At 36.8% G+C, this 18,694-nt stretch overlaps 1 protein-coding gene across 3 annotated transcripts in view; it reads right to left on the minus strand.

The window, feature by feature from the left end:
• Positions 1-233: 233 nt before the first annotated feature.
• LOC149024791 (THO complex subunit 4D-like) overlaps positions 234-18,694 on the minus strand; it is a 28,619-nt gene continuing 10,158 nt past the window's right edge. Inside the window, exons 5-7 of one of the 3 annotated variants that reach the window (XM_089144992.1) lie at positions 12,572-12,762; positions 11,955-12,005; positions 234-989 (exon numbers count right to left, since the gene is read on the minus strand). In XM_089144992.1, the coding sequence (XP_089001118.1) occupies positions 812-989; positions 11,955-12,005; positions 12,572-12,762 (420 nt within the window). In that variant the 3' untranslated portion in view covers positions 234-811. The other 2 variants (XM_089144994.1, XM_089144993.1) reach the window with 2 other exon arrangements.

Here is an 18,694-nt window from a genome sequence, read left to right on the forward strand (position 1 = left end):
ATAGGTTCTCAAAGACGGCGGGGGGCGGCACGACTGGACGGATAAAAATCCCACTTCACACAAGAATGACGACGACGATTAAATTTGCCTGTTTTTGGTTTAGAAATTCAGTGCAGCCGCGCGTTGAGACGGGACAAAAACAGCCATATTAACCTCCGTAACAGGGGAGACACATCATACATGTCATCTCACACCTCAATTACGAATTTTCACGAATTTTCACGTGTAGAAAAGATAGAACAGGGAAATTCCAACATTACAGTAAACCTTAAATTTTTTATGACTCAAAATCCATTCCTTCTCTCAAAACATGTACAAATATCAGATGCAAGAAGATTTTCAAATGTAGTTTCCCTAAGAGTGTGCATAGCTTGTTGGTGGCACAAACAGAGCCTCCAGGAATCAAACCTTCAACCAAGCTTTAGTACCACATACACCACTTAAAAGTCAGCATGAGAACGGAAAATCAGAAGGCATCATAAAGAAGGGGGCAGTAAACACAAACATTAGCAAAACCAAAATCACTACGGAAGATGGAACAGAACTAATATACACAAATTTTGACGATAATATTGTAGCAGCAATTACCGTGAGATTCTCAAACCAAGAACTTACTTAGGGTAAGATTCATACACAACTGCATAGTCCACACTAAGATTCTACTTATAATTCTACTAGATCAACAACTGAACTGTAACCAGGAACGAAGCATCTGAAGAGAAACACCACCAAAAATTAATATCTGTAACAATGCCCCAGTGCCAACTTCTGTATACATAGGTTGCGCTGCTAATTTTATATCTTGTAAGATCTAGGATGTTTGCATGGCTTCAGCATGGTAACCATCCAATTCTTTATCCAAGTCATCAGCTGACTTCTCAGTAGGCTGCTTCCTCCCCTGGCCACGTCCCCTGCCACGACCGCGGCCACTGCCACCACCGCGGCCACCACCACGACTGCGGCCTAGCCAGGGAACACCACGACCCCACCTGCCATAATAAGATGATGAACGTAATTAGCTACATATTTACTGATACTGGATTGAAATGGTTGAAAATACAAATACTCTAATACTGTACACAGTAAATAGTCAAAGCACCAATAAATGCAAGTCACCAGCATGGTGGTCATGAAACGGGCTTTGACGCAGGCAAGCATCTAAAGGATTTCTATGAACTTATCCCATCCTTTTCGGCAAAGTAAATGATATTTAGTGGAGGAACTCTCCAGCTTACAGCCCAGATGATACAAGAGCACTTGTTTTGCAACTAATCAGTAGTTATAAAAGTGTCAGATTTATAGAAAGGACTGGAATGTAGGGCATACAACTCATCCAACACGGCCTACATATGCACCGACAACTAAATAGGTCACTCAGGGGAAAAGGGAGTTTTTTTGTTCTTCAGTTCTGTGCTCACTCCTCCAGGCCAGCCTGTTCACAGCACGTGTTTCCCTTCAAAGGTTTCATTTCTCGTATGCCAGAGCCTTGTTCTAATGTGGAAAAAGGACCCGTCCATGTTCATTCCTCCAGGCCAGTCTTGTAAAGAGCACATGTCCTTTTTGTAGTAAGACTCTAATACAAGACGAGGACAACAACATAAATGATAAAATGTAATGTGTAACACAAAGTATGATAACATACAGCCTCTAGGAGCATGCCAACAGGTAAAGCTTACGTAACTTTTTTTAATTCGGGTGAGCATGTCTTGATTAGGAAAAGGACCCATGCAATATTTATGCCAAATAAGCCTTAATTAAAGAAAGAAGGCTTTATAAAGAATAATACAGTTTACAGCTTAATCGACTAAAATGAAAGATTAGAAAACCAGTGTCCCTAAAAGTCCCTGATCCTGACAAACTAGATGCTGGAGAATACCGGCATAACGCCTATATTTTAAGCTTCTCTATTGAAAAGTTAACAGACATGAAGAGAAAGAGCTAAAAATTAAAATATCCAACAAATAGTTCCTACATAAGCCCCTTCTTTTATAGTTGGGCCCCAAAGATAGTCAAATTCATAACTTTTTATTCATGATGTGTTGAGACTTTGCCAACTGACAAAACCCTTGGGGTCTTATGCATACCTTGCTACAAAATAAGATTCATCAAACATTAAGTATTCCACTTCTTCAGCTTACTTCAAAATCTAAAAACTCAAAAGCATTGACTTCACATCTAATGGCCTAATTTTCATATGAACTGTAATAAGAGCAGTAAAATGGTATAATTGCAACAGAAGCAATAAAATTGGGCTTCTGGTGAAGTAATATTACTTGGAATAAAAATAATTATAGGATTTACCAAAAGCAATGTGATGGGATAAACCATAGAAGAATACCAATCACATTAGTAACTCCCATGCTTTACCATGCAAAAAATCTTCAACGCTAAATCGATGACTGTTTAACATACACTACTTGGGTTGGTTCCACACCCATGCATGTTCAAATATAACAGAATAATAGTTTCTTCAACACGAAACATTATGTTTGGCACCAAGCAGATACCGTTTTCTCTAGCAAGGTTGGCAAGTTCCCCTCATAATACAAACGTCCCTTTGATTTTAGAGCAAGTTACTTGCATCCGCTGACTTCTCTGACAATCCAGTGAACATCTCTTATGTTTCTGACAATTATTTGTACATTACCTACTTGACAATCAACATTTCAAATTAACCTGGCCCAATAATTTTCATGGTTTGTTAACAGTGAAATTTGAACTAAAATACCATTGATAACTTCCTGTGACCTACATACTGATAAAATTACCCCTTTCCCATTAACATAAAATTGATGAGTACCAGTCGATCTCCAGTATTTCTATAAAACCAAGGACTAAGGAGGAAAAAAATACAATTTTAGGCTCATTGGTGCCTAAAAGTGTCCCCCCCACCCCTCTTAGTCATTGGTGCCTAAGGCTTATTGGTACAAAATAAACATCATCGTCATGTTTTACACCCCTCTCAGTCACTCTTCTCACCTGAGTCATATGCAATGCTGACACCACCTTACACTCGTTTCTATCCTCCCTATCGCTTTTCTTTTTCTCGCTCTATAATAGTCACTCTTCTCTCCCAAGTCATTTCCAACGCAGGTTCTCTCAAAGTTACTGTTTCTCTAACTCTCAAAAAACTTCCACCTGAAGCTGTCAAGATTTCTCTCATGCTCTCTCTAAGAAACTACAGTCTTGCCCTTGTCTGCAAAAGCAAGGATCAGAGTGCATGCACAATGTGCCTTGCCTGAGATAACCTTAACAACCTAATTTACCGTCCACCACCTAATCTGATGGCTCTCAATTATGCTAACCAAAATACATCATCCGTTATCCAAATCCACATCAGCTACTGAACTGCACATTTAGTGTCTTCTACAAACCCTTAAAATATTTAACTTAAACTGTCTATTACGAACTGAAATAAGTAGCATAACCAAAAAGAAACCTCAGGCTCTCAATCTTGCTCTTGGATCGCTATGCCTTTACCCTTGTCCTTTGACTGTCTGTACACAGTCATGAGGTATGAGCTACACTAGCCAAGTGAATAATATAAAACAATCATGCTACATACAAAAGTATAACATGCATACTTTTCCAATATAAACTATTCAGACACTTTTTGAATAGTAGTTAATACATGTGGCATTATAAAAAAAACATTCAATTTCATCAATCTCAAAACACATGTTTTGGGAAGCATTTCCAAAATAAAATATTCAAATCTTTCAAATATTCTCTTTCATTTACAATCATAAGCCTAAGCAAATCCATAGAAGATGGACATCTCTCCCTAAACCACCGAAGTAGTTTCATTCTCCAGGCACAAGGCTATGTACACCTCGTAGTCTACTTTCATTGGCTTAGACCCAATTTTTCCACTTTAACTCCTATCACAACATCTAACCATCTGAGAACTCAAGGTACCAAGACTTACATGGGCAGTGCTCATCAGCATGATGCCTTTTATTCCATTTCAGTCTTGCATTTATTAAATTTTTCATTTAATTTAATGCAAGAAATATTATAAATACATAAATAAAGAAATCCATTGGATTACTTAGTCATAATAAAATCCTACAGCACTTACATGTATGTGAATCAGTTATGCATATAATAATCACATGGAAAATCAATTGAATACTAAATAAAGTATTGTCGTATATTTTATTATGCATCAAAATCCATGTAACTCCTCTACTTAGTCATGATAGTTAAAACTATAGGAAAATTGTAAATAGCATAGATTGAGTTATTTTACTCACAAATATATTGGCTTGTTCTTGTGTTTTAACCAAATGTCTTCCTTTACAAATTACCCATTTTCCCTACATCAAACATGCCAAATTTTAATCTATTTATAATAAGTCATGTACAACTCATAGTATAGGGCCAATCTACACGGTACAAAGCAAAATAGACTTTTGACCGGCCAAATACCATACATACCAATAACTTTATCAGCCATCATGACCATATGTTGGTCGGTTTTGGGGTTTCTCACTAACATATGAAATATAGATTTTCGAGTCCTCTTTCCAAAGCATCTTTAATCGTTCGATTTCGATGCATAACAAAGAAGTTACAGGCGATTTAGTTTACAGGGGTCAATCTGTCAAAAAGACAAAACAACCAAACCGAAACAAAAAAACCAGGTTACGGGTTAATAGATTTTCAATCCCGAATTATGATCAAGCTAATTAAGAACTAAAAAACATAATTTTCAGCAATCTAAGTTAGAAAAATATACTTGTTTGAGTGCCTGTTTCAGTATGAACAAATCCCAAAGAATCCAAGTACAAGGGATTATTCCACACTTCCATACCCCCCCCCCTTCAAATGAAACCTTCTCCCTCTCTTTCTTTATTTCTCGTCTCTTTTCTTCTCTCCTTGTCACGTATTCTCCACCTTTATTCTCTCACCACCTCTATCTTAATAATATATTACTTTAATTCATTCTTCCTTCTATGCCACAATGGACGCCTACACTAGGGAGGATCATTCCACTGACACCATCCAAGACTTGGCCAGCCATATGCTGGTTCCCTATTCATTTTCCTTTATTGATTTTTTTTTTTTCATTTGGTGTTTTAAATGACACTTCATTGTGTAGGGTGTCACTTCTTCTCCTCTTCTCTTTTCTCTCTTTATGCCATTCTTCTTTTTCTCTTTATCTTCTCAACCCACCACCTCACCTCTCAACGTGGAGAGGAATGAGGTGGTATCCTTTTTTTTTATTAGTCTAGCTTAGTGGCACCACTCTCTCTTGCCAAGTTTCCTTATATAATGTTATTTATATATAAAAAGAAAAATTGTAATTAGAATAATGGGTCTTAATTAGGGGATTGTGGGCACACCCTGACCACTCCGGGGTCTACTTCAAGGTTCAAACCTTAGTACCTCCAGATGCAGAAAATTATGCTTACCATTTCCCCTTCTTCGGTTCAATCTAATTTCATTGTATGAGAGGCCGACTGACAAAAATGCGCTACAACCGATTATGGATCTGGAGTCCAAACATCATTGTTTATTTAATTAATACAAGGTATTAGAGCATACCAACAAAGTATTAAAATAGTAATAGAGTAAAATGCAGGGCATCACATCCATCCCTCAAAATACATTTGTGTACTTGATCAAACAAAAAGTCGGGGATATCGGGTCCTCATATAGGATTCAAGCTAAGTCTGAGGTATGTGGGACCATTTGAGATTCTAAAAAGAATTGGCACAATGGCATACAAACTCGCTCTACCTCCAGACCTGTCCAACATACATGACGTATTTAATGCATCGATGTCAAAGAAATATGTAGCGGACCCCACTTACGTACTATAATATGAACCATTACAGCCGAAAGAAGATCTCTCTTATCAAGGAAGTCAATGAAGATATTGCAACGATCAGAGAGAAAAATTAAGGAGCAAGACAATACCACTTGTGAAGGTGTTGTGGAGCAATCACTAGGGTCAAGAAGTTCCATAAAAGCTTGAATTCGACACAAGGACCCAATATCCCCAATTTTTGTTTGATCAGGGACTTTGCAATTTGATTGATGCTAAAGAAAGAAAATTCTTCGTTCAATTCTCCACCTTAACGATAGAAAAAATGATGGATCAAATTCTACTAAGTCTGACTCGTAGTAATAACTTATCAAAGAATGACTTTGGTTATCAAATAATTGAACAACTGGAATCCATTTTTTTACAATACTTTGTTGACATTCATAAAAAGTATCTAATGAATTAACAGTTCAATAGATCCTATGTAGCAAAAAGACAGAAATTCCTTGCTCATTATCAGCCAATCACTTATTTAAAAACCTCGTGTGGGGCTAATAGGTTTCATTTTCCATCTCATGAAAAGGGGGAAAACCCTTTTCGCTCCGCTTAGCCCGATCCCCCTCAAAGGGTATTTTAATGATGGGTTCTATAAGAACTAGATGATCCTATTTGGTCAATTACCTAGCGACAAACTCCTATGTTCCTTCCATTACAGTATTTATGAACAAGTTCCCGGATAACAAGGTAAAGGTTCTTTTATTGATGATAGTGACAATATCAATGATGACCTTGATATGGAGCTGCTAACTATGACGAATGCGCTATGTATATGACGCCAAAAATAGACAGATTTGACATCACCCTTCAATTCGAATTAGTAAAAGTGATGCCTCCTTGCATAATATAGATTCCAAACTTTCATGATCTGTGTGTGCATGAGTCAAATTATTTATCCCTCGGTCTATTAGTGAACTATCACTCCAAGGATTGTGAAAGATGTTCCACTAAGAATATTTTTGTTATTGCTTTGACTCCTCTTCCCAAAAAAGTGGATCCCGCTCTTCCAAATAAATCAAATATATGCATTAACACACAAAGGCTTCTTATTCCACAACAACAAAAGCACTTTTTCACTCTTCCATATACTAGGGGATTTCACTTGGAAATGAAAATGTTCCATACTAATGAACTTGGGTCCATAACCATGGGTTCCAAAGCACAAGATCCTGTAGCACTTACCAATGAGGCCCTATCAATTAGTATTACACAAAAGAAATCAATTATAGACACTACTACAATTAAATCCACCCTTTCATAAACAAACTTGGGATTGTAATCCCAGGTAAGGTCAGTTCAGATCATGGGATCCTGTTCTATCAAATAGGAAGTGTTGTTGCACAAAATGTACTTCTAAGTAATTGCCCCATAGATCCTATATCTATCTATGTGAAGCAAAAATCATGTAAGGTAAGGGGATTCTTATTTGTAAAAATGGTACTTTGACTTGGAACGAACATGAAGAAATTAACGATACTTCCTTACCTATTAAGTTGTTCTACCAAATAGGTCGCTCAAAATCTTTGGTCTCTACCTGAACCCAATAAAAAAAATTGAATCACTTATTAAGTACTCGTTGAAAATGATTCTGATCTAGTTCATGGCCTATTAGAAGTAGAAGGCATTCTGGTGGGATCTTCACAGACAGAAAAAGATTGCAGTCAGTTTGATAATGATCAAGTGACTTTGCTTCTTCGATCCAAACCAAGGAATCTCTTAGATATGATGCAAAATGGATCTTGTTCTATCATTGATAAGAGATTTTTATATGAATCAACTCACAACAGATAGACGAGGATTTATTCAATCACATAGTTTGGTCTCCTAAATTTCCGCACCCTTGTGGCAATGTATTTGATTGTATCAAAAGGCCTAATGAATTAGGATTTCCCTATTAGGTCAGGTCATTTTGGGGCAAGCGGATCATTTATCATAAAGAGGATGAGCTTCAAGAGAAGGATTCAGAGTTTTTGCAGAGTGGAACAATGCAGTACCAAACAGGAGATAGATCTTCCAAAGAACAAGGCTTTTTTCGAATAAGCCAATACATTTGGGACCTTGCAAATCCGTTATTTTTCCTAACAAAGATTAGCCTCTTGTCTCTATGTTTTCATGTCGAGAATTCATTGCAGATGAAAAGATGTCAAAGGGGTTTCTCACATCCCAAACAAAACCTCCTACATCTATATATAAATGTTGGTTCATCAAGAATACGCAAGAAAAGCACTCCGAATTGTTAATTCATCGCTAGAGAAGGCTTAGAAGTTAGAACCAATAGTTCATTATCTAATTGATCTTTCTGTTCTAATACACCATCCAAGAGCTATCAATATTTTTTTAGTTCCCCATTAGCTTGACCAATATCCGAAAGTGAAAATCCCTAATCAGTAACTGGTTTATCATTCAATTTCAACCATTATGTCTTTTTGACAAATTGACCATTGTATACTAAATCGACTGTAACTTCTTCATTACGTATCGAAATCGAATGATTAAAGATGCATTGGAAAGAGGACTCGAAAAAGTCTATATTTCGTATGTTTGTGAGAAACCCCAAAATCAACCATAATAAGTATGGAATCTGGCCGGTCAAAAGTCAGCTATGTTTTGTACTATATAGATTGGCCCTATACCATAGTTGTCACGGAGACGAGGCGATGCAAGGCGGTTTAAGCTAATTGAGGCGATGAGTCGACAAGGCGCTTTTGAGGCCGTTGAGGCGTTTTAAGTGAAATTTTTAGTGTACATCTCATTCACTCTAAATCTATCATATCTTATATAATAAAAAAACTAATATCAGACTACCTCAAGTCATCCAACATACTACAAACCACACATAATAGGTCCTAAATAAAAAGTCATGAAAAGAAAGGAAGAGAAGAAGTTGTTTGTCGCTGGCCACTGCTTTCCGGAGTGTCGTCGCAGGAATGGAAGAGAAGAAGAGAGGAAGAGAGAAAGAGATTACGGATTAGAGTGAGAGTAAGAGTGTGAGACTTGAGTCAAGAACTTATTCTCTTTCAATTTTGTTTTTTTTTTTTTTATTTTAACATTTGATTACATGTAGTGTCATTATACATATGCATATAGGTTCAAACAATAGATACTTTACAATCGGAATCTAATAAGTATTTTAATATTGCCTTCGATTAGGCATCTTTCTTGTGATTTAAAAAAAAGAAGAAAAAACGGACGCCTTATTGCCTAAAAATAAGGCGACGCCAATTTGAGGCGCTCCGAAGGAGCCCAGACGCCGAGGCGACACTTAGGCGACACTTAGGCGACGCCTTGACAACTATGCCCTATACTGTGAGTTGTACAAGTCTTATTATAAATAGATCAAGATTTGGCACGGTTGGTGACGTAGGGTAAAACGGGTAATTTGTAAAAGAAAGTATTGGGTTTAAAACACCGGAACAAACCAGTATATCTGTGAGTATTATAACTCAATCCATATCATGTACAATTTTACTATATTTTGATGCACAATGAAATATACATTAATACTTTATTTAGTATTCAATTGATTCTGCATGTGATTATTATATACACGATTGTTTCATATACATGTAAGTGCTTAAAGATTTTATTATGACGAGTAATCCAATGGATTTCTTTATTTATGCATTCATCATATTTCTTGCATTTAATTAAATTATTAAATGAAAAGTTTAGCAAATGCAAGACTAAAATGGAATAAAAGACATCGTGCTAACGAGCACTGCCCATGTAAGTCTTAATACCTTAAGTACTTAGATGGATAGGCATGTGGCCAATGATAGTAGACTTCAAGGTGTACATGGCCTTGTGGCTAGAGACTAAAACCACTTCAATGGTGTAGCCACTTCGATGGTGTAGAGGAAGCCACTTTGGTGGTATTGCCACACCGGTGGTTCGGACAGAGATGTACATCCTCTGTGGATCCGCTTAAGCCTATGACTATAAATGAAAGAGAAAAAGAAAAGAGAATATTTGAAAGAATTTAAATATTTTATTTTGAAAATGCTTCCCAAAACATGTATTGAGACTAGATGTTTTTATAATAACACATGCATTAACTACAATTCGAGAAGTATCTGAATATTATATTTTGGAAAAATATGCATGTTATATGTACATATAGATAGTCAAATGACAAGGATACAAGCATATTGTTCCAAGAACATGATTGAGAGCCCAAGGTTTCTTTTTGGTTATGCTAGCTATTTAAGTTCGTAACATACAGTTTTATTTAAAAAATTTAAGGGTTTGTAGAAGACACTAAATGTTCAGTTTAACAGCTAATGTGGATTTGGATAACAAATGACTGTATTTATTGGTTAACATAATTAGACTATGTAGTTGCCCTAAGATGATCAGTTTCTATTTTTCCCTCTCTTGAATCTCGATAAATTAACGCTTCTATTGTCATACCATGATATTTTAACTATATTATCAAGAAGGAATGGTTAAAAAGAAGTAATTGCCTTGTCATCTAATACGGTTTAGGTGTCATGGGCCCCACCTGGCCCTAGTAAATGAGTGTGTGACTGGAGTTGGTTTCCATACTCCCCCCCCCCATCATCAAGGTCAAAGTTACCACCATCGCGCAGCTCCAGTTCCACCAGCAATTACTAACGCTTGCCACCACCTCCCAAGCAAGGTTTAAAGTATTGGTATCGCATAGCGTATCGAGTATTGTATCGCTCTAACTAATGTATTTTAGTGTAATTCAATGGAGAGACGTATCGGTAGGGTCAAATATGGATACGTATCGGCTAGTATCGTAGGGTATCGTGGGATACTTTAAACCTTGCTCCCAAGCCCATGTGGCTACCAATGTCTACCACCCCCATATGATGGAGTCATCCACAGCAGTGTCTATCCTGTCAACAATCAGCTACCCAATACCAAAGACCGCAAACTGAATCCTGCCATAAGTCCCCTTCTACTTTCATATTCCTACACCTGCTATGTCAAATTCTGTCCAATTGAAAGCTCTCATTGTCTTGTTGACTACAGTCATTCTTTACCTTCCGTGTTTTTCCTTTTAGAAGTTCCTAGTACAAATAAATCTTATATTTGCAGATCTGCAAATCAGTCAATTAGAAGGGAGAGAAAGAAGGAGAGAGCTTAAAATGCTACTCTCTATCCAATATGCTTCAAGGACAACAAGAATGGAGGAGGACAAGGAGGCTTTTGTTTCATGAAGGAGGAATGGAAGGCCAGCACCTGTGTTTCACTCCTTTATTCTGCTCTCATTCTCACTGAAGCCGTAGCATGTTTCTAATCACATTGAAGTTCTCGACAAGAAAAGGACAAATAATTCAAGAAATCACACTTTTAGTTCATTATATATATTGATAGTGTGGAAGACTCTATGGAAGTGATTCACTTCATTCCTCCTTTTTTCCTTTCAATTCAGCAACCATTTCCCCAATGGGGTAGTGTAGTGTGAAGTTAGTATTGTTATCATTCTTGATCGAAAAAGAGAAGTTCGCAGAGGTCTAGTATGGTCCATTGGCATCTGCTTCACCAACAGTCCACTGTTTCTGGCAACCTGTTCACATAGATTGCTGGTTAAGCAATACTAAACACTAGGGGACTGGGTTCTCAAGGGTATTTTGGTCATTAAATTTTAATTTTTCAAATTTTACTGTTGCCTAACCATGAAACCAACAACTGGGTTTACGTGAGATGGTGATTGCCAAGTAGGAGATGAGTAATTGTCAGATATACAGGGTATGTTCACTGGATTCTCAGATAACTCGGGGAATGTCCAAACAATTTAGCGTTTATTTTATGATGTGTTAAACTTGATCCAGATAATACACTTTGGGTTGCAATCCAATTGACAAACACAAACACCTGAACCAGCATTCAGAAGAATCCGAACCCAATCAATTAGTCCATAAATTGAAGTTAATGACCCATAAAATGATAAAGAATCATTGATAGTGATTTCAGATCCAGTGGGCAAAGGAGGAACTATAGACTGGAATGACAGATCCGAACAAGTTCATATTCATAACAGTTCCAACCATTTAGAGCAGTAAAAAACAGTGAGCCTTGAAAAAAATTCAAGAGTTCTGTTTTGTTCTGTGTCCTATGTGACCAGAAAGATGACTCATTGAATGAAATAACTTACCTAGATCCACGATTTGCTGCAACAGAACTTCCACCTCGATACACCTGAGGCCTGTTTAAAACACTGGTGTCAGACACACTCCGTTGTTCACTGAAAGAATAACATAGAAACTTCAAGCACTGACTTCTCAGTCAGCAACAATTCAAAGGCACTAAAGTGGATATTTTTACACGGATATGAAAACATTACAAAGTAACAACTCTTCTTTAATTGATTAGCAGCAGGCAAACAATAAATAGAAAACATAAGTAATGTATCCTGCAAAACAATTTTTCTAAATGATCCTGACTCCTAGCTAATTTAGAATAAGGCTTGAAAGAGGAGGCATGAGCATGAGTATTGAAGAAATTGATAAATGAAACACTAATCATACAAATTAAGAAACAAAAAATGTCATCATAACCTTTGAGTATCAAAAGAAACAAGAGATCAAATAGCTAAGTAACAAACTAAGGTGGTTAACCCACTCCATTACAGATACCCAAATAAAACCAAGCTGTAGATCTTCTTATCCAAGGATAAAGAGATCCATGGGGCTCCCAATCCAAATAATAACGCAAATAAAATACCGGAACTATAATTTTCTAACAGCAAAGGGAGCAAGCAGTATCACATACGTCATAACGACCGTTCTCTTTCCTCTTCCATTAGCTGCTCCAATTACATTCACCCGAGCTGAAACAGGAATTTCCAGATTGGTGCCGACGAGTTCAATCTTCATTGGCTTCCCATCAAGTACAACATTGTTATATCGCTTAACAGCTGCTAATGCATCACTTCTTCTAGCATACACCACTTCAGCCGTTCCCTGCAGATGAATAGATAACACAACAATAAACGTTATTGAGAAAACAAAGACCCATGAACAACTAACAACTCTGCTTGCGCTGTCATTTTCCTTTTCAAACGGAATTCAGAATGGCAAGTACAAAAACCTATCAACCAGAATTCCAGATCTACAAAGACTGGAATATACTACAACAGAATCATTTGCAAGAACACTGTACAAAATTTGATCGAAAATGCGAAATTTTGATCAACAAATGCGAAATTTCCCACTTTTGGAACCTCGAAACGAAACTTTGGGTGATCGGAAAAAATCCCAAGTTCTGATCGAAACTGTCAAAATTTCGTCGAAATCTCAAAACTTGTCGAAACCTAGTTCAACCCAGCTGGACCAGCTGGTTCATGAGAAAAAAATCCCAAATTTCGTGGGAAACATAGGGAAATTCGTAAAAACATTGGAAACTTGGGACTTTTTCCTGAGAGTTTCATAGTTTTAAATTTTTGATCTTTTTGTTTCTTTCATGCTTCCCCAAATACACGACAAATACCCCTCCATCAGGACTTCCCTATCTAAATTGTGTATTCCCTCAGACTGATTATCTTAGGCATGTTGATGATCAAACTTATAAAGTTGCCGTTGTCAATTACCTTGACAACCATAGGCATGGGATGTCATGGGATGTCTATGTTTGTTGGTTGGAGGAGAGGATGTTACAGGCTCCGTACTACTCAGCTGACCCACCGAGGCACTCCTCTTGGCACTGAGTTGCACTTTCCTTTTATTGTCAATTACTTTGTATTTGATGTTTTGTATTCAGAAGTTATATATTGAATGTTATGTACTTGAGTAGTTAAATTTAGTGTACTTCTCGGACAACTCTACATTGATGCTATGTACATTGAATGACATATCTACATTGACTTGTTTAGCAAAATGCATGTGTCAATGTGTTATTTATACTTAAATTAGCTTAAATGCAAAGTCTCACCCTAAAATACTCCCTAAAACCTATCAAAACTTAATGTCGAAACTTGCACGAAAAAGTCCTAAGTTTCTTCGAAATTTCCCAATCTCTAACCCAGGTTTCACATTTTCACTTGATCAAAACTTGAATTTTCCTTGAATTTTTTTCTATGCATCAGAGGTTTTAATTCCATTTTGGGACTTTCTTTTCTCTGTCTTTCCTATTCAATGTGCTTTCTTGTATCTCTAATGTTAAATTGTTCTACTAACAGAAAATAAATAATAGCAAGCATAGTATTAAATTTCACAAAATCTCAGGAAAATTTTGCCAAGATTTCAGTGTTTTGGTAGACACCGAAACAGAATGTGGGTCAAGATGGATTTCGTCCCATATCTCGATTATAAATTTCGACCATGTGTTTTCAATGTGATTTTTGCATTCTCTGTGAGATTTTTGCCATGTTTGAGTCGATCTTTAACATTTTTCTGTGTTTTTGCGTGGTTCTTGCTGGCAAACATGTGCATTGCGTGGATCCAATGGCGTTTCACTAAAATTTGAAGTTTTTCATCTCAAAGGTAATCATTCTTCTCCAAACTAGGATTCCACAAATGCATGTTACAATGTTGTCAAATGGGTATAGAATTAATATATGTTTAACACTGTGAGTAGATCTACAAACTCATAATGTTGACATTTTTTTCGCACAGTGGATTATTTATTTATTTTTAGGTGTCAAAATATATTTTCCTATACATAAAATACAAAAAAATATATATACATGATATATGCCTGTATGGTGATGGAATAAATATATGTTGAACTCCATGGGCCACCCAATAAATTCTTATTTTATTTTTCTAAACTAATAAATTTATATAAAAATGTTGAAAAAATAGGAAAAAAGGTTTTGAAAATTATAAAAAAATATATGGAATTGCTCTATGCATTTCTGAAGTGTTGTCCACATGGTTTCATCACCAATTTTGCTATTGGCACCCAATTTTCTTGCCAAAAAATTTTAGAAATTCATTTTATATTTTAAGAAAATACATGGGCAATGGAAAATTTACTAACTACGTACATGATTTTCTATGTCTGGAAAAAAAACTATTTTGAAGTTGTTCAATGACTAGTGCAATCATTTTGTATGCAACAATGATCATTCTAGGAGTCAAAAGGCGAGGTGGATCATGGGGGGTGTGGTTCACAGCAGAGGGAGGGGGAGGGTGGAGAGCAACCACAGAGGCAGGGTGAGGATGGAAAGCAGATCAAGGAAGAGGCACAAGTTGTTGCTCACAAAGGATGGAGGGTTAACCTTGCATGGTGGTATTGCACGGCGGTAGACGATAACAAAGCGAGGACACTCTGTAATTTCTGCAGCACAAGGTTTTTGTGGCCAAAGCACTGGATGAGGCAGTTAGGGGGTCTTCTACTACTGCATTGATTCCAATAGGAACATGATGTTGATTCTGTCAATGTACACAGAGAGGAGGCCAAGGAGACGACGTGTGCGATGGCAGAGAGCAGGGCATTGCATGAGCAGGAGCAGGAGCAGGCTAGAGCTAAAGTTGCAAGAGCTAGTCCCTTTAGAGCTATAGGGGCTAAACCATCTAGATTTAGTGTTGGACAATATAAATCTGAGGGTGGTGCTTTTGGCATGCTTAGGCAATCATAAAGTTAAAGGGGTGCTCCTTCTCCCTCAAAAGGTATCCACACCGACAGGGTCCGACACTAGAGGTTGTTCCCTGATTTTTCCAGGAAGGGGACGTAGAAGCCCAAGATATCATGTGTCTAGAAGAATATAAAGGGGAAGGTGAAGGAAGCAACAGCAAAATGGATGCCTTATTACATCATTCCAACCAACACAGCACAGAGGCTCTATTACAAGAACATGACAAACACGATTGCATAGGCATGTCCTGGATATGCTGGCCCTGCCTCCTCATGAGATCATAAACACATGTCACACAACAGAAGCAGGTGTTGGAAACTTGCATTGTGCATATGAGGCCCTTCTGAGAGACCTACGAAGCCACCATTATGTCTGATAGATGGATCCATCAGACAAAAAAGTCCATCAACTTCATCGTGTACTGCAATAGGAGGACTATCTTCATGAGATTTGTGGATGCAACTAATCAGCTTAAAGACCATGGGTGTATCTTTGGACTTCTATAGGAGGTGGTGGAGGTGGGATAGGGTAATGTTGTACACATCATAACTGAAAACAGCTCCAACTTCAAGAAGGCATGTAAGATGATGATGAGGTTATCAGAGTATAATCTATTTTGGTCAACCTGTCCACTGCACCGACCTTATGCTGAAGGATATTGGGAAGATCCGAATTGTCGAGAGCGTAATGGACAAGGCCCAAAAGGTCACGAATTTCATATATAATCATGTTTATGCTATTGATATGATGAGGCAAGTATATGGGGAAGACCTAGTGCAACCTGGTGTCACTAGGCTCATGCCGAACTACATCGCCCTGAAGAGTATCATGGAGAAGAAAACGGGCTTGAGAACCATGTTTGCATCCCAAGCATAGTTTGATTGGAGTGAATCCAAGTTAGATCAATAAATTTTATACAATTATTATATTTTACAAATTATTATATTATCTATTAAGTACTAACTAAATGTTTTTGTCATAATCCAGGACCAAAAATGGCCACACAAACTAGGATATCGTATCATCCGATGATTTGTAAAGACAGGTGAGGATACTGTTGCATACCATAGAGAGCCTACTATAAAGGTCTTGTATACAGTGGAACACTTCATGAAGGGGCCCACTATGCCCCACCCATAGTTATTTATTTTGGATTCAAGAATTATTCAGAATAATTCAATCAATCAATTTCCTGGCTCAATCAATAAAGTGGTCAAAAAAGCGCACAAATTAAAATTCGGATTCAGATTCGAGAATTATTCGTTTGCTAAAAGAAAAATCAAGTAAAAATTCGGATGTTTAAGTCGAGCAAATATTAAAGAAATTCAAAGTAGGAGTAGAATCGTAGAGATAATAGAGAAGCCAATATACTAGGGATCTTAAGTGTGGTTAAAGAAACTAAGTTTAAGAGAAATTAATTATAGAAATAATCAAAAGAGACGCCAATATACTTGGGATCTTGTGTGTGGTTAAAGAAACTAAGTTTACGAGAAATTAATTATAGAAATAATCAAAAGACTGTTGTTTATTAAACAAACACAACCTATATACTCAATAGTTCATCAAAATCTAAAACTAATAATGACACCCATGAGAGAAATTAATTATACAAAAAATTTTAAAAAAAAATTAAAAAAAAAAACTATGGCTATGGATTTTACGGGTTCAAAAGGGGTGAATGTATAGAAAACTCAGCTTCTCGGCTACATTTTTCGTTCTCAAATTAAGAATCTCAATCAATCGGTAGAGGAATGTACATAAATTGTTTGTAAAAGAAAGAATCACAGAAAGCCCACGAGTGTGTACAATTGTTTGCAAAATGATTGTATAAAGAAAATTTGTAGAAGAAAGATTAACACTAGACGTGCTAGGAATGAAAAATCGATGAGTTTTCACCCTTTTTTTCATGTTATCATTAACCAAAATTATTAGCATATAATTCAGTTAGGCAAGAATTATTGTGAATTTTATTCATTTGAGTAAAAGTCGAGAATTTTATTGAATCAATGGGAAAATTGATGATTCGGGAGAATAAATCATGATTATTTGGAGAATTAAATAACTATGGCCCCACCTGTATACAACCATTCAAGCAATGAAGTTGGTCATACAGCAAGCATATCCAAGGGGATGCAAGAGTTTTCTGGACATCATCGATATTTGATGGACCGCACATCTTATACATCCACTGCATAAGGTTGGTAGGCAAAAGTAAATATCCTAGGTTGTAGGTAATTCATTCATTCTTATGGTAATGAAAATCTTAAATCTAATTGTGAGTTCGTAAATTGTGCAGCCTACTATCTTAACCCAAATATTAGTGTATTGGTCATTTGGGGTTAAACACGGAGCTGCTTGAGGCCGTGACGGCCATGGTTGCGAAGTTGGAACTGGACTCAATGCTTCAGTCCTTCTATAACAATGAAGGTGAGATAGTAGGGTATTTGGACTTGGGACTTGCATTTGGTTTTTGAAAGAATTTAGCCAACCATCATCAAAAATTATTGTAGATCAAGATTGGGACAGATTTGGGTCCTTTGGAGCAGATGCTGCTATGAAGGGATGCGCTAACGCTGATCCAAGTTAGATGCATAACTAGTATACAAATATTACATTTTATAAATTATTAGAAAAAATTATCTATTGAGCATTAGCTTAATGTTTTTGTCATAATGCAGTTGAGTGTTGGGTTCTCTTGGTTTGAGCTCAACGCACCTCAGGAAAGTGGACATTAGGGCCCTCTCCCAGACTTGCTGATGTGAACACACGGACCCCCTATCCGAAAACCTAAGTGGGGCCCCCAAGATGGCTCTAAGAAGCCTCCATAGGCTACCCAAACCCTATAAGAAGGGTATTTTGGGCATTTTAGCCCTCATTAATTCCTGAATTTCGTTTACAATTTATTTCAGAATTTTATTAATTAAGTCTGAGTTGTTTAGGGTGCGTTTGAGTCTTTTATGATGAGCCAAAGTAGTTGAGTTTGAGTTAAAGTTATTTGAAGAGACCTAGATAAGGTTCCTCAACCAAGAGGATCCTATTATTAGGAGTTTTTCTTTTAAAGTTGTCTTTTATTTTGAGAGTCCAATTCAAGTTGTAAGGGGATCCTTAACTGTCAAGGAGTCCCAAGTTAAGTCAGTCAGTCAGTCAAGCTATAAATAGCCTTCTCTTGTAAGCTAAAATCAGTTTTGATCAATTAATTGAATTGTTGAGTAAGGACCAGTGTCTCCTTCATTGGGTGGGCCTTGGTTGAGAGTTTTGAGTTCAGAATTTCTTGATCTTCTTCAAATACGGCAACTTCAAGTAATCTTCAAGACATT

The sequence above is a fragment of the Hakea prostrata genome, chromosome 2 (assembly GCF_041222555.1).
Source record: "Hakea prostrata isolate BN-2017 chromosome 2, UWA_Hpros_2, whole genome shotgun sequence".
NCBI lineage: Eukaryota > Viridiplantae > Streptophyta > Magnoliopsida > Proteales > Proteaceae > Hakea > Hakea prostrata.